Source organism: Crocodylus siamensis, chromosome 5, assembly GCF_052110815.1.
Source record: "Crocodylus siamensis isolate JL-2025a chromosome 5, ASM5211081v1, whole genome shotgun sequence".
Classification (NCBI taxonomy): Eukaryota; Metazoa; Chordata; order Crocodylia; family Crocodylidae; genus Crocodylus; species Crocodylus siamensis.
The window spans coordinates 195,654,302-195,669,203 of record NC_143399.1 but is presented as its reverse complement, the minus strand read 5'-3'; the positions used below and the strand labels follow the sequence as shown (position 1 = coordinate 195,669,203).

The following is a 14,902-nucleotide window of genomic DNA, read 5'->3' as shown; positions in this document are numbered from 1 at the left end:
CAAATCCTTCAAAGGTTAAAAACCCAACGTACACATTTCTCTATAAATGTTGGAAATGCAGAGGCAGGGTGTTTCAAACTAAGAATAGCTAACTAGACCTATGCTAATAGTTAAAGGATAATTATTTCTTATATAGGCATTAAATCATGTAAACAGAAAAACCTAAAATCCTGAACTTTTTGAAAGCTGCCATTTCCCTTAATCAGTCAAAAAAAAAAAAACAACCCATGTATCCTCATTCAAACTCATTCCAGACTACACAAGCATATATTCTGCATAATGAATCCAAAGAAGCAATTAGGCATATGGTCAGGATTCTCCTTTGATAAGCTAATCACTAACAACTTACGGCCAAAGTACTTTGCAGGAGACTGCCACTCACCCATGATTTACTGTCATTGGGGGAGGCACCTAACAAGAGGACTCAGGGTAATAAAGACCTTGCCTCTCCCCACTCAGTTCCACAACAGCCCAAGTTTGTTGGCATTTCAGGGTGCAATGCTCATCCAATCACTTTTCCCTTGAGCATGAAGAGATGGGTGATGGATGTTGATGCTGCAGGACTCTAGAACCATTGTGGATGCAAAGGAGTCAAGGGAACTGTATTCAGAAACAGCTATGTTACAGCAGACATTTTATTACTAAGGTATTTGCATAACTAAGTTTGAAACCTACCTTTTGTCTCATTTGAAATCTAAGAGGGAAAAGTTATAGCAGGGGTTCTTATAGTAAAAAAATGCCAGTAGGCTACACCAACAAAGCTTTCTTAATGTGAATGCAGCTATAAAAGCCAAGTTGCACTTTGTTCCAGTACTGTACAATAAAAAAAAAACAACCCCCCACAAGGAAAACAAGCTATATCAATAACAGCACACTTTTGCTGGTATTGCTGTTCCTAAATTACAAGCTCTGTTACACCCTGCCTGACGTAGTTTTGCTAGCAGCAGCTTCTATAGACTAAATCAGCAGAACTCCTCCAGCTGATGAGCTGGCCCAGAGAACTGCAGAAGTAGCCTACAATATTAGTTCACCCATTCATTCTCTCCCAAAACAGAAATGCTTCCAAATTTCTAGGGCTTTGCCTAATCTAATTTTAAAACCCCCAAGCAACAGGACACCCATTGTTTCCAAAGCTGCTGATTTCAGGCTGTTTCTCTCAGTGATATTAGTATTCTGACTAAACTTCCTCTTTCACACTTGCAGCCCAGTACCGTTTGGGATATCTTAGTTAGTGACTGTGGATAGAATTATTTCCAAAACGTGCTGTGCAGCATCAGCAGCTCTACAAGAACTTCCGCTCTTACCTCATAAGCTCGTGAGCCAGTGATGTTAGCTAGTTGCTGTGCTCCTCCAACAGTTTTCTCCAGCGAGAAGCACTGGGAAGCTGTACTGGAATCCATCCAGATTGGACTGTCACTGACAGAGAAACAAGCCTGGGAGGGGAGAAATATACATCATCAATAAGACTATCATTTCCCAGCAGCCGTTTACATTAAGGGTCAAATTCTTAAGACTTCCTCATTAGGCCCAAACACAATAGGTATGCCATGCTGTTGTACTGGAGATGAGGCCTAGGCAGTGGCCTTGTGCATTATATCACAGTGGCAGGGAAATGGACCCACAGCTAATGGGTCTCTAGGGATGAAGTTATGTGTTACACTTAAGACCATACTAAATCTGTGGAATGTGAAGCGTTGTTAAAGTTGGACCATGCTGTAAGCATGGTTAATAGTTTCTTGCTTGTATAGTTCTGTTTTGCCACTAGAGAAATGGCAAGGAAGGGTATGACTAGAAGCCAAGCCCAGGCTCTATCCCTTCTCCTGGTGTGGGAGACAGGGGAAGGAGAAAGCTCAGAGCAGTTAATCCTAGGATGCCAGAGGACTGCAAATTACTGAGACTGAAGTTACCCTAACACAAGCTAGATAGCATGGCCCAGAGTTAACCCTCACCTTAAGTAGTATAATTCTGAGATGCTCAGGAGGCACTTAGCATGAGTTAACAAGTTTTAACATGCTGGTGCTTGTCTTTTTAAGTGCGCTTAGTATGATCTCAGTGTAATGGCAACTTCACCATAAGTAGTATAAAACCCCCAAACCAAACCAAACCTCATACTGGGTGGATCAGTAGGCTGTGTTTGCTACCCCCTTTCACACATACAGTAGGGTATGACTGAAAACTGTATCCAACTGGAAAGCCTGGTGGCAACATAGTAGGGGTACCTATACTGGGGTAGCTCCTATAAAATACCCCAATATTCCTCCTATAAAACATTCCAGTGTTACAACTTCCAGAGTAAGCCAAGTATAGGGCACCTTAAAACCCTAGCTCCCACAGCCTTATGGGTACTCCTCAGCTGGCGAAAGGTAAAGAGACATTACCCTGACAAAAAAAACGTGTCCTCACTGAGGCATTAGGCAGTCAGTGGCAATTCTTATCTGTTGCTCTCTGGCAGGTGCTACAACTGTCAAGGCACTGAAGTTTGGACTCGGTCTGGCCTTTGCATTCTGTCTCAATGGTCTAAAGAGGGGATGGGATGTCCTGAGCAACTTCCACTCCTCCATACTCTTGCTTAGGTGTACACATTGAAGGTTTTGGTGTGATGGCTGCAGGACTCTGTAAGAGGCATAAATCATGCCCTAATTCTACCACAAACAGATTCATCAGGCACTTGACTCTTATGGGACCTCTTATGGCACAGGTTCTCAAACTGGTCCACAGACCACCACTGGTCCACGACCTCCATTCAGGTGGTCCACAGAAAGGTTGCAGAACAATCAAGAATATCTGTACTTGTAAGGTAAGACTAGTGATATTAAAATATGAGTCGTGTGCTTTGTTTTGTAGAACAAAAAAAAGTTTAAGTGGTCCGCCAAAACCCGCAACAATTTTCAAGTGGTCTATAAAAAAAGTTTGAGAACCACTGTCCAGAGGATAAACAGTTGCCTACCTACACACCTTATAGTAGCCGACCAGCTACGCATGTTATGAGGCCACAAAGCAAATAATGAATTTGAGGATTCCTTCCCTTAGCTCCGCTTTACTGTAGCACACATCTTTCCCAGCATATGGCCCTTTTGTTCAGATTTCAGAATCTAGGTAACTGGACTTTTATTTCTTCCTACAGTTCTACCAATAATGCAGTCTCTAATGAATAGTCAAAGTGTTCCGGAAGCACTTCAATTAAGACTCAGGACATCACATACACCCTTTTGATCCAGTCCCCAGGAGTTCTTCACAGATAAGACACTTCATCTGGCAATCTATATACACAGATGTAAGCCTTTAATAGATCACATGTCTCCTTCCACTGTTTATAAACTCTTTTTGGTCTCATGGCAGGCAAGGCTGGTGTCAAACTCTACTTCAACAGAATGCTCTGTATGTTTTAAAAGAAGCCTGTGCAGTCATTCGGGGGAAAAAAGGGAAACATGAAAACCCTTGGGGCTAAATGAGCATCCTGTATAGTGTATGTTACAGCAACTTCTAATGCAACAAGCAAAAGAGACGGTGACTGTTAAGTGTCAGAAAAAGGACTGTGTGTGATCATTCACTGTCCCTCAAAAGCTCCACATTACCTTCAATGACTGATGTAAAGGAAGATCAGGTGATAAATTCTTTAAAATATGATGGGCTCCTTCTTTCCAATAAACACTCCCATGTTGCTATACAGAATACAGATATATAAATTAGAGATATAGTCATCAATTTTCCAAATTCAGATTCAAATCTGGCTTCAGACACTAGAAGGATTAGAATGTCATCTAAATTTATTTTTAATTATGTTAAAACAGCTCACCTTTTGGAGACATGCAAGCTAACTGACTCCTTTACATACACGTAAAAAATAAGCAATATATATTCTAAATCAAATACAAGAGCCTAGCAAAAATGCTGACCATTAACTATAGCAGCATCTAGTGGACATTACTATAATATTGCTAGGTCTACAGTTAGTGCCTTTCCAAGAACTCTGCTACAGAATAGCAGCTTTCAGTTGTAGCTAGGCATATGATATCAATATGATAATATCTTATCATTGACATAATATTAGCATCATTAGATAAAGTTGCCTAGGATGGGTACTTCAAAGCATCCCTCCAGGAAATCTAGACACACTCCTTCCCGAATTTTTCCTCAGGAACCACTATCAGTTATTGGACATCGCTGACCAGCTGTAAGGCAGAGCTCAGACTGTAAGCACATGGTACCAGAGGTTTAACTAATGGACAAATATATGTCTATAGATATGTGTATGCTGGTTCTGTAGTACTGCCAGGTGCTCTGCTCTCACTCAGTGCTGCACACCCGGCTCATCTGCTCCCACTCCCCAAACCCACAAATGAAGCTGGAAAGCTGCACTGACGGCATCCCCCACAACCTGTCCTGAGACCCGAGTCAATGTGCTTGAGACCAGTATCAAGAACAGTAGCAACTCTGGGTTTGGCACATATGTAGTGGCTACAGGTAGGTGGGGTGTACCAAACATCAGCAGACCCAGGAGCAGTTGGCATACACTCACCCTGTAAGTGCTTGAGATCCTCAAAAGGAAAACGCTATGCAACAGGTTAAATTACGGGACATGTATTAGAAGGCACGGGGAGATATGTCCTCATATGTTAGAACTCGTGTCTGTAGCTTCATCCAAAACATTAATGATTTGGATGGCAGAACTGAGTGCATGCTTAGCAAACCTGCAGATGACACCAAGTTGGGTGAAGTTGCAGACACTCTGGAAGGTAGGGCAAGGGTCCAGAATGACCTGGACAGATCAGCAAAAATGGTCCACAGTGAATCAGATGAGATTCAACAAGGGCAAAATACTATACATGGGACAGAATAACTGCATGCACAAATACACACAAAGGCATAACTGGTTAGGCAGAAGTACTGCAGAACAGGATCTGCAGAACAGAGTAGTCCACAAACTGAATATGAACCAACAGCATGCTCTTGTTGCAAAAAAACAATAGCATACTGAGCTGTATCAGCAGGAGTGCCACTTCCCTCGCAAATGAAGGGAAGGATTCTTCTGTTCTGTTCAGCACTGTGAGACCTCACCTGGAGTACCTCCAGATTTGAGACCCCAAGAAGAATGAGGGCAGATTGGAGAGTCCAGTGCAAAGCAAAAAAAAGAAAAGTGTAGGGGCCTGGGGAACAAGACTTATGAGGAAAGGCTCAAAGAATTAGGGTTATTTAATCTGGAGAAGAGAAGACTGATGGGAGACTCCAAATACCTGAAGGGCTATTATAGAGATGGACGTGGACTTTTCTCTGTGGCTGTAGCAGACAGGGTTACGAGCAATGGCCTCAAAATGCAGTAGAGCAAATTTAGGTTGGAGATCAGCAACACCTTTCTGCCCATAAGGGTGACCAAGCATTGGAAGAGGCTACCTAAAGATCTTGTGCAATCTCCATCCCTGAAAATTTTCAAGAGCAGGCTGGACAAACACTTAGCTGGGATGGTTTAGTCAGGGCTGATCCTGCCTTGAGTAGAGGGGTCTGGACTAGATGACCTTATGAAGTTTTCTTCCAGCCTCCTTTCCTATGATCCTATGTTCTCACACAAAACAGCCACAATTTTGTTTCCATTTCCCCTGTCCTGTACACCACCCAACACATTAAGAGCTATGCTAGGTGGAACAATTGCTGTATCTTTAACAGATTGAGCTTGTTCCACTATTCACTGTATTCCATCATCCGATCTTCCTAATGGCATGACCATTCAAAACCCCTCCTCCAGGTCCACCCATAAGTCAAATTTGCAAAATCATAGGAGAGTTCTATAAATAAAGCACTCCCATCACTTGAAACCAGCTATTTATGCACTCAGCTAGTCTATAACTATACTACTAACCTTGTCTTCTACCCTCAATCTCTTGTATCATTATTCCTATCTGTTACCTCTTATATTAGATATTAATTTTTTTCTACCAATATTCCTTAATACTGTGTTGAAAATAAACAATACAACCAATTTTTTTCTTTATAAACTAACCTGTCCAGCCCCGGACAAAGCTTTCACTTGAGCGAAGTTAAAGCCAGAAGACTTCATCTTTTCCAAGATCACATCCAGAGCCTAAAAGAATAAACAAGAATCAAGAGTGACTGTAATGAGCTACCAAATTATGCACACACACAGTCCTCAGAATTAAATATAAGTGTCTGTCATTACTAATAAGGGATCAGTAGCAGATGATGAAGAATTAGTTAATGACTGGGGATTAAGAACAGTAGCAACTCTGGGTTTGAGCAGTTGAATAAATAAATTCATTAAGTAGTTGCCCATTAAAAAGAGTTGAAGGCAGAAAAAAAACTCAGACATGCTGAGGCATGTTAAACCTTGTCTCTTGCTTGGTCATCAGATTTCACTAGTATCAAAAAAGAGACATAGTTGAAGCTGATGGAGGCAAGACATGACAATTTTTTTTGGTTCTTATATTGATTTGAAAAAACTATGCAATTCCTTCCAAGTTATAGACCCAGTCCCACAAGATGCTAGGCAGCCTCAACTTCCATTAACTTTACTGGGAGCCTTGGTACTCAACACCTCTGAAATTCAGGCAATTGACTCAAAGACTCTAGTGCTTCAACTTATGGCACCCAAATTTGTAAGTTCTACCCTTGCCACAAGATTTACAAAGAACATTCAAAGAGTTTAGAAGCAAAAATTAACCTAACTTTACATAATAATGACTCTGTGGCCTAGGTCTTACCATCCTTAAAACAAATGCGCTACACGAGTCAACTCAGTATGGAATCTTCAACATTCGTTATAAACTACAGTTGCAGAATCTGTCCCACATAAGGAACACTCCCTGGGATGTGAATGCCTACGTTTCAACTACAAAACCAGGTAACTGCATTTTAAACTGAATATTGGACAAAGTGATAATGAAGGACCTGTATGGCATTGATGGACATAGATAAAAAAAAAAAAACAACAACAAAAAACAACACTTTACTGGAAGCTCAGTACTTCAACCCAGTTCCGCAGCGTGTGTATAGATCGGGTGCTTCAGCAGAGCTTGTTGGCGCTTTTAGCTAATAGCTAATTCAATCAGCTATTAGATAAAAATGACAAAAAAGCCCCACTAAAGTGCCTGATCTATACAGACATTGGGAAACCTGAGTTTAACTAATGCAATGACTCTTCTGGGCATGCACTGGGCTCGGCACGGGAGTATGTCGAGTTGAAAGTGAAGTACCATTTATCTTTTTCCCCATGTCTGCAAGCAGCCGTAATAACACCAACTGGTTAATGAGTTAGAGAAGGTCTCATGTAAAAACAAAGCAAAGCCAAACTGGCTCATCTATATGAAATAGAAAGAGGGAAAACAAGGAATGTATTTCTAATACAAGAGATGAGTGGGGGGCCAAAAATCAGCCTATCCATAAACCGCTCGTGTATGGCTGGGCTGAAGTAGGTGCAAAAGCATTTCTGAAAAAAAACTTTTAGTTTCATTCATCCATTAGCATGAGCAATGGAGAAGGAAGACATCAAAATGCAAAGCCTTCAGAACTCCAGCTGTGCTTGTTCATGACATGAAAATCTGAATTTCAAAAAGGCAGAACTGCACTCAGAAGAAAGAGAAAACAAACAAGCAAAACACGCTGATTTGAATGGCAAGCTGAATTTTTGCTTGTAATTATAAACTCATTTTAACAATACTGAATTGACAAGTTAAATCATACACAACAAACATATTCATGCCACCAATCTTAACACGCCATACCTTGACCCACATTAACACTGGAGAAGTCACTGTCAGTCTGTCACTGTGAACATAGACTCCACCTTGAGTCCTGCAAAAAAAAAAGCGGCATCTTTTCTTGGTGGAAAGGAAAAAAAGCAGCTCCCTCACATTTGGTTAATTTTTTCTGCCAAAGAGCAATTTTACATCAACAGCGATGACCCAAAAGAACACACAGCACTTACATATATAGAGAGCAAGAACAAGAGCAACAGGGGGGAAATCAAACTACAAAGTTGCAGGAAAAGCAATTAACAAGGTAAATCCCCCCAGTCTCCAGGCACCTCTCGCAAGAAAACCACTCTCTCCCCAACCTCTCAGTTCTGATCCTCAAAGGGAATTTACAAAATACCCTCCACAGATGAGCATATGAGCTTCCCTTCATCAGTCTACTGAACTAAATATAGACATTAAATTTAGGACCCACTATAACCTGCCTAACATCTGACTCTCCAGGTAAACCCTCCACTTTTTACCAGCTATTCTCATTCAATTCTGCTCCACCCTCCAGTCTCTCATCCTTTGACTACAGCCACTTTCATTCCCCGCCCCTACCCCTTACTGACCACCTCAACTTACATTTTAACTGACCAGCTTTCTCACATAGGTACTGGCCTCTGGCTGCTTTACTACTCCATCCAGGAAGGGCACAGACCATCTGCAGATGCTTCCAGCCTAACGAAGTGTGTTGGTGCCTGAAAGCTTGCCAAGAAGAATTTTTCCAACTATTTGAGTTGGTCTAATAAAAAAATATTGGATTTACCCAAAGAACCTTGTCTGATTCTACAATGGAAAGATTCCCATGTTAGCAAAGAGCTCTTGAAAGTCAATGAGATTTTATGCAACCGGACGGGTCCTCTTGCATAGAACCTCTGCAACAGGAAAGTCTCCATCTTTTATGTTCATGATGGTAGACCTGCTAGGAGTTAAATCCTTGAAGCCAAATATCCAACCTGAATGTGAAAAGCTGTGTACCTACATAATAATGCATGCATGCCTGCAGCTATGTTTGTGGTTATCAAATCAATTTTACTCAAATATAATAAGACTAGAGTGTGTACAAGCAAGACATCTAAATCCAGCTTTCAATAAAGGACAGGGAACACTACTGAATTCTGGATACAACATGTAAGCTTCCATGGTTAATCATAACCCTCCTGAAATCATGCCTAATTGTCTCAGCTTACTGCCAATATGTAGTAAATAGGTTTGAAGCAGGGAACCTGTGAGAAGGAACATGGCCCTGCCTTTATGCAACCACACACCAGCATAAAGATTTTTGGCTAACTGACCCACTAGAGCATATCCCAGTTTCTTCCACTGAACTTATTTAGTGTTGATGTAGCAATCCACTCCTGACACGGAGGCAATCATCAGCCCCAAGTTTAAAAAAAAAAACAAGTCAGGACCCAAAAAACTGACTTAAAAATCATGATTTAAAATAAACAAATAATAATTTTGAGAGTTCCTTCAAATTGCTTTTTGGTTTCTGCCCCTGGAGCATGCACTTGCTTCACATTTTGAAATATGAAAGCCTTTGCCACAACCAGGAGGGCTTTAACCCCCCTCTCTTTTTCACAGGGAAGCTAGGCTCCCACATAATCAGGTTTCCAGAAGCACAAAACACCAAACATAGCAAGAGTTGATGTCATCTTTGCCATGGTCATCGCCAAGAAGGACTATGTTATAGTCGCCCGAGGATGTAGGGGGGCAGTCAGGAGGGCCAAGGCAGAGTTGGAGATAGGACTAGCTTCCCGGATTAAGGACAATAAGAAGTCCTTCTTCAAATACATAGGGGGTAAAAAGAGGGTCCCGGGTAATGTGGGGCCCCTGCAGGACACGATGGGCAACTTAGTCATCACGCCAGATGACAAAGCTAACATATTTAACGATTTCTTTGCCTCTGTCTTCCTAAGTAGGGACCAGTTCAGCCACCTCCCTGCTGGGCCCCCCTCGGGCCCCGAGAGAGACACGCCTGGGCCAAGGGTTAGCGAGGAGTTAGTTAGGGTACTTCTGGAGAAGCTGGACGTGTTCAAGTCCGCTGGTCCGGACGATCTTCACCCTAGGGTTCTACAGGAACTGGCTGAGGTCATTGCGGGACCCCTGGCACGGCTCTATGAGCACTCGTGGTGTTCTGGCGAGGTGCCGGAGGACTGGAAGAGGGCCAATGTGGTCCCTATCTTCAAAAAGGGAAAAAAAGAGGACCCGGGAAATTACAGGCCAGTTAGTCTGACCTCAATCCCGGGTAAGCTCTTTGAAAAAATTATCCTGGCACACATCCAGGAGGGCCTTGCGGGGGAATGCATGCTCAGGGGCAACCAACATGGGTTTATCAGTGGCAGGTCTTGTCAGACCAACCTGGTGGCCTTTTACGATCAGGTCACCAAATCATTAGACGTAGGGGTTGCTTTGGATGTAGTCTTTTTGGACTTCCGGAAGGCTTTCGACACTGTCTCTCACCCTGTCCTCATCAAAAAGCTGGGAGACTGTGGTGTCGATGCCCACACGGTCAAATGGGTCGCCAACTGGTTGGAGGGCCGCACCCAGAGGGTGGTAGTGGATGGGTTCTTCTCGACCTGGAAGGATGTGGGCAGTGGGGTTCCGCAGGGCTCGGTCCTCGGGCCCGCACTGTTCAACATCTTCATCAGTGACTTGGATGAGGGGGTAGAAAGCACCCTGTTCAAGTTTGCTGATGACACTAAGATGTGGGGGGATGTGGGTGCACTAGAAGGGTGCAATAGGCTACAAGCTGACCTTGACAGGTTGCAACGGTGGGCGGATGAGAATAGGATGGGGTTTAACACTGATAAGTGCAAGGTGTTGCACATGGGGAGGAAGAACCGGCACCACACTTACAGGTTGGGGAACTCTCCTCTTGCCAGCACGGAGACGGAAAAGGATCTTGGAGTCGTCATTGACTCCACGATGAACATGGGCCGGCAGTGTGGGGAGGCAGTCAAGAAGGCCAATCGTACCCTATCATGCATCCACAGATGCATCTCGAGCAGGTCCAGGGAGGTGATCCTCCCCCTCTATGCGGCACTGGTCAGGCCGCAGCTGGAGTACTGCGTCCAGTTCTGGGCGCCACACTTCAAGAGGGACGTGGACAATATGGAAAGAGTTCAGAGGAGGGCCACTCGTATGATCAGGGGTCAGCAGGGCAGGCCTTATGAGGATAGGCTACGGGACCTGAACCTGTTTAGCCTCCACAAGAGAAGGCTAAGGGGGGACCTTGTGGCCTGCTACAAACTGGTCAGGGGGGATCAGCAGGTATTGGGGGAGTCCCTGTTCCCCCGTGCGCTGCCAGGAGTGACCAGGAATAACGGTCACAAACTGGCGGAGGGTAAGTTTAGATTAGATATTAGGAGGCGCTACTTCACAGTCAGGGTGGCTAGGGCCTGGAACCAGCTTCCAGGGGAAGTGGTGCAGGCTCCTAGCCTGGGGATTTTTAAAAGGAAGTTAGATGAGCACCTTGCCGGGGTCATCTGACCCCGGTGCTCTTTCCTGCTAAGGCAGGGGGTCGGACTAGATGATCTACCTAGGTCCCTTCCGACTCTAGCTACTATGAAACTATGAAACTATGGCACCAAGGACCACACACACAGATACAGCAGGGACATGTTTTGTTCAGTCCCCATGTCCCCACATGCAGCAGATTCATGGGACAGCCCTTCCCAAATACAGCCGATCAACAATCATGCTAGCTTAGCTGAACTATATTAAAAAACATACCTGAATTCTGGAAGGTCTGTATCAAAATGAACATTTTCCTCATAAGTGACTCTAAGCTGCTCATCAACAGCAGTAACTTTCAGCTGGAAAAAAAAAAATCAGAAATGCACAAAAATGGAAGTGATTAATTAAGGATTTCTGATTGGGTTTTAGGGGGGTGGGTGCTTAGTTAGTTCTCAAAACCATGCCCCTTGCAGGTGCCCACTGCTGGGCACTGCGCTCGAGGAGCCACAGAGTCAAGAGTGCAGCCTACATTGTTACACTCGGTTTTCAATTTTGAAAGTTTACCTCTGCAACTGTGTGGAATACAAACTCCGTTTTTAATGAAAGCCTAGTCTTGCACAGACTGATAACTTGTGCATCACAGACATAAGAGAAACGTTCTCCTGCATAAGAAGAACTATTTTTTCCAGGCAATTATTTATATAATGCCTTCAAGACTCAGAAACACTACTATACATCACACAAGTAGTTCTCTGAAACCAGGCTCTCGCAAGGCATCTTCAATGAAGTCAAGGTAAAGGTACTCTTACAAACACAAAGATAAGCTGGTAGGGAACCTGGAACAACAGCAGAGACAGGGAAACTGTCCCCTTCATCTCTGTGAAGTGTTACTTCTGTTGCCCAGTGATGACAATGTACAGTATTTACTTGAATCCAAGACAACCCTGAATTTAAGATGATTCTCCCAATAACTCAATATTATACATGGAAAATGTACAAATTTGTTGCGACTCGCCCTGTACAGAATACAATAATTGGAGAGTCATCTTAAATTCACACCCTGCCACCCACAGCTGCAGTGAAAAAAGCTGGGTCACTTGGGGGGAGCGGGGGGCAGCAGTAGGGAACAGGACTATGGGCAGACTTTTTTTGGGACAAGAAGGGCAGAGACAGAGGTGGTAGGAGGGCCAGCAGCAGTCACAGCTCTGGCCCTGTCCCCAAGGTGGAACCAGAGCCAACGCAGCCTCGTACTCAAACCTTCACAACCTCATTCCCCTTTCCAAGAAAAGGGGCTTTTCCTCCCATGTTAAACAGAAAAAATACCTCATCCTGGAATCAAGAGCGAGGTAACCAAGCTCACGTACCCCACTGGAGCTCAGACAGCATACACTGCTGTATCCCAAACAGCAGCAATCTACAGCAAGTGGTTTAGTAGGTGATAAAAAATGGCTCAAATTTATTTTGTGGATAAAAGTTGCTTATTACCAACTTAACACCACCCACACCTGGTATGGCAGGAGCAAGCTGCCAACCAAAGACAAGCAGATGTGCAATCCCCATTCTACATGCATCACAACTCTAGGCTGAAAGCTCCTATCAAGAGAGCAAATGGCATGAGACAGGACGACGGAGGTGCGTGGGACTTTGCATGATTTTGTTCTTAACCCTTCTGCAAGCATGAGGGCTTGTGAAGGATGCAGGGATAGATATAACCACGGCAAAGCAGTGCTCCAGCCGATCAGCGCAATGGTGCCCTTTGAATTGAAGTAAAAGCTGCAGTCAACAGCTGGGCAGCTCATTCTTAATTCAGCAACCCACTGTGAACCAAGTAGGATGGGTTGCGAGCCCCCCAGATACAAATGAACCGTGGTTCAGCCGCATGCAGACCCGAGTCACCTCTAAACTTCCTGATGCATCCTCAGACCTTGAGGTGGGTTCAGATCCGATAGGAGTTTTGAATTTCAGGCCTCCAAGTCTCTATTGCTCCCAGTTTGTTTCCCCCCTTCTCAGCCTGCCCCTGCCCAACAGCTATGGTTTGTTCCCTTTCTCCTCTCCAGCTGTCACTCCCTATTGCAGCAGCAGGGGTTTTCTTTTTACACGCCTCACCTTCATTATTCACTGAGGAGGGCCTGGGATCTCAGCCTCCAGGCTAGCTACGCACTTGTTGCACTCGTTTAAATCACTGCTAAGGAAACCAGTCGGACTGAAGGAAAAAGTGACCCGTCTGGTGCAGCAGTTTGATAAACCACTGGGATGCAGCAGGTGTTTAAAGACCAACACAGGCGAGCACTAAGATCGCTGATACACATGCTCCGGGAGTGTGGGGGGAGCACTTTAAATTAGAGTAGCTCTAATTAAAATGTGTGTCATGTCTCGCCTGTCAGCTTCAGCCACTCTTGGAACTGCTCTAATTAAAGCACCCAGAGTGTCTCATGTATGGGCGTCCTTCAAAACAGCGGTGGGGGCCGTGGTCCCAATGACTGCCATGCCGCAACCGACAGAGCAGCCGGATTTACCCCCGAGGAGCAGCAAATCCAGGAGGGGGCACTCACGCCCGCCTTCATTGAAACCCAACAGCACCCGAGAAGCAGCGGCCTTCCTAGCAGGCAGTGCCCGCGGCTCTCCGCCACACCCGGGCCTGCTCATCTCCAGCCACGTTGTCATTTGCAGGAGCCCTCTGTCTGGACTGCCCTTCTGCCACCCACAGCTGAAAACCTGGACGCGCAGGCGCAGCAGATGCTCCAGAAGACCAGATTTTGTTCTGGGGCGATGGGCTGAGATGCGCAGCGAGGACAGGACGAATGAAACCAGCCCCTCTCTCTGGGGTTTTGGGGGGGGGGGGTTTGGCCTAGTCAGTTTTTTTCAGTCCCCAAAGCCAGTGGGTTTGACCCGCGCGCTGAGCACTACTGGCTCCGCGGGCCGGGCCCGACCCCGGCTCCCTGCGACTGCCGGGGGATGCGCCGGCCTGGGCCCCGACCCGACATGACGTGACGTGACATGCGGGCACTGCCGGGCCGGGGCCGGGGCAATGGCGGATCCTCCCCCCACCCCCGCGCTACCTGCTGCGTGCTGAAGTCCCAGCCCAAGTAGGCGCGCGCCAGCGAGGCCGCCATGGCCCCGCCCCCGGGCAGGCCCCGCAGCGCCGCAGGCCGCGCCCCTCGGGCGGGCCGCCGGGAAGGCTGGACGCGAGCGGGAGGGTGCGCGCGCACGGGGGCGGTGGAGAGGACAGCCGCGCGTAGGGGGCATAGGGCGTTTTGTGCAAGCAGGATGTCGGCTGCCGTGGTTCCCCAGCTTTCCCCGGGGCAGGGCTGCCAGTAGTCTGATGTCGAGTTTAGACGATGTTTTGTACGGGGTGATCTGGACAGGGTAGTTCCTGCCCCAGGCAGGGGTGGCACCAGATCAGTGGTGCTCAGCCGTTTTGGCCACCGGGCCAGATGGACGGCACCCAGCTGGTCCATGGGCCAGATCTGGCCGGAGGTCCCAGTCCACCGGAGTGGTCGCAGTGGAGACCCCATCCGGCCATCCGGAAGCGGTTGGAGGGACAGCCTGGCTCCAGCCCAGCCCTGCGGGAGCAAAGGGGGTCTGAGGCAGCCGCGACACAACCCTGCAGGGGTGAAGGGGACTTGACCCGGTTCAGCCCAGCCCCGTGGGGCAGTGTGGCCTGGCTGGATCCAGCTGGAGGGGAGGGGCGTGGG

At 46.1% G+C, this 14,902-nt stretch overlaps 1 protein-coding gene across 3 annotated transcripts in view; it reads right to left on the bottom strand.

Annotated features, from left to right (window-relative positions):
• Positions 1–14,383, bottom strand: part of XYLB (xylulokinase) — a 127,311-nt gene extending 112,928 nt beyond the window's left edge. For 2 of the 3 annotated variants that reach the window (XM_090047756.1, XM_090047758.1), the window contains exons 1-6: positions 14,267–14,383; positions 11,484–11,566; positions 7,734–7,803; positions 5,996–6,076; positions 3,576–3,662; positions 1,305–1,433 (exon numbers count right to left, since the gene is read on the bottom strand). In XM_090047756.1, the coding sequence (XP_089903882.1) occupies positions 1,305–1,433; positions 3,576–3,662; positions 5,996–6,076; positions 7,734–7,803; positions 11,484–11,566; positions 14,267–14,320 (504 nt within the window). In that variant the 5' untranslated portion in view covers positions 14,321–14,383. Of the gene's footprint in view, positions 1–1,304; positions 1,434–3,575; positions 3,663–5,995; positions 6,077–7,733; positions 7,804–11,483; positions 11,567–13,313; positions 13,955–14,266 lie in introns of those variants that run through there. The other variant, XM_090047757.1, reaches the window with a different exon arrangement.
• Between the last annotated feature and the right edge of the window lie 519 nt (positions 14,384–14,902).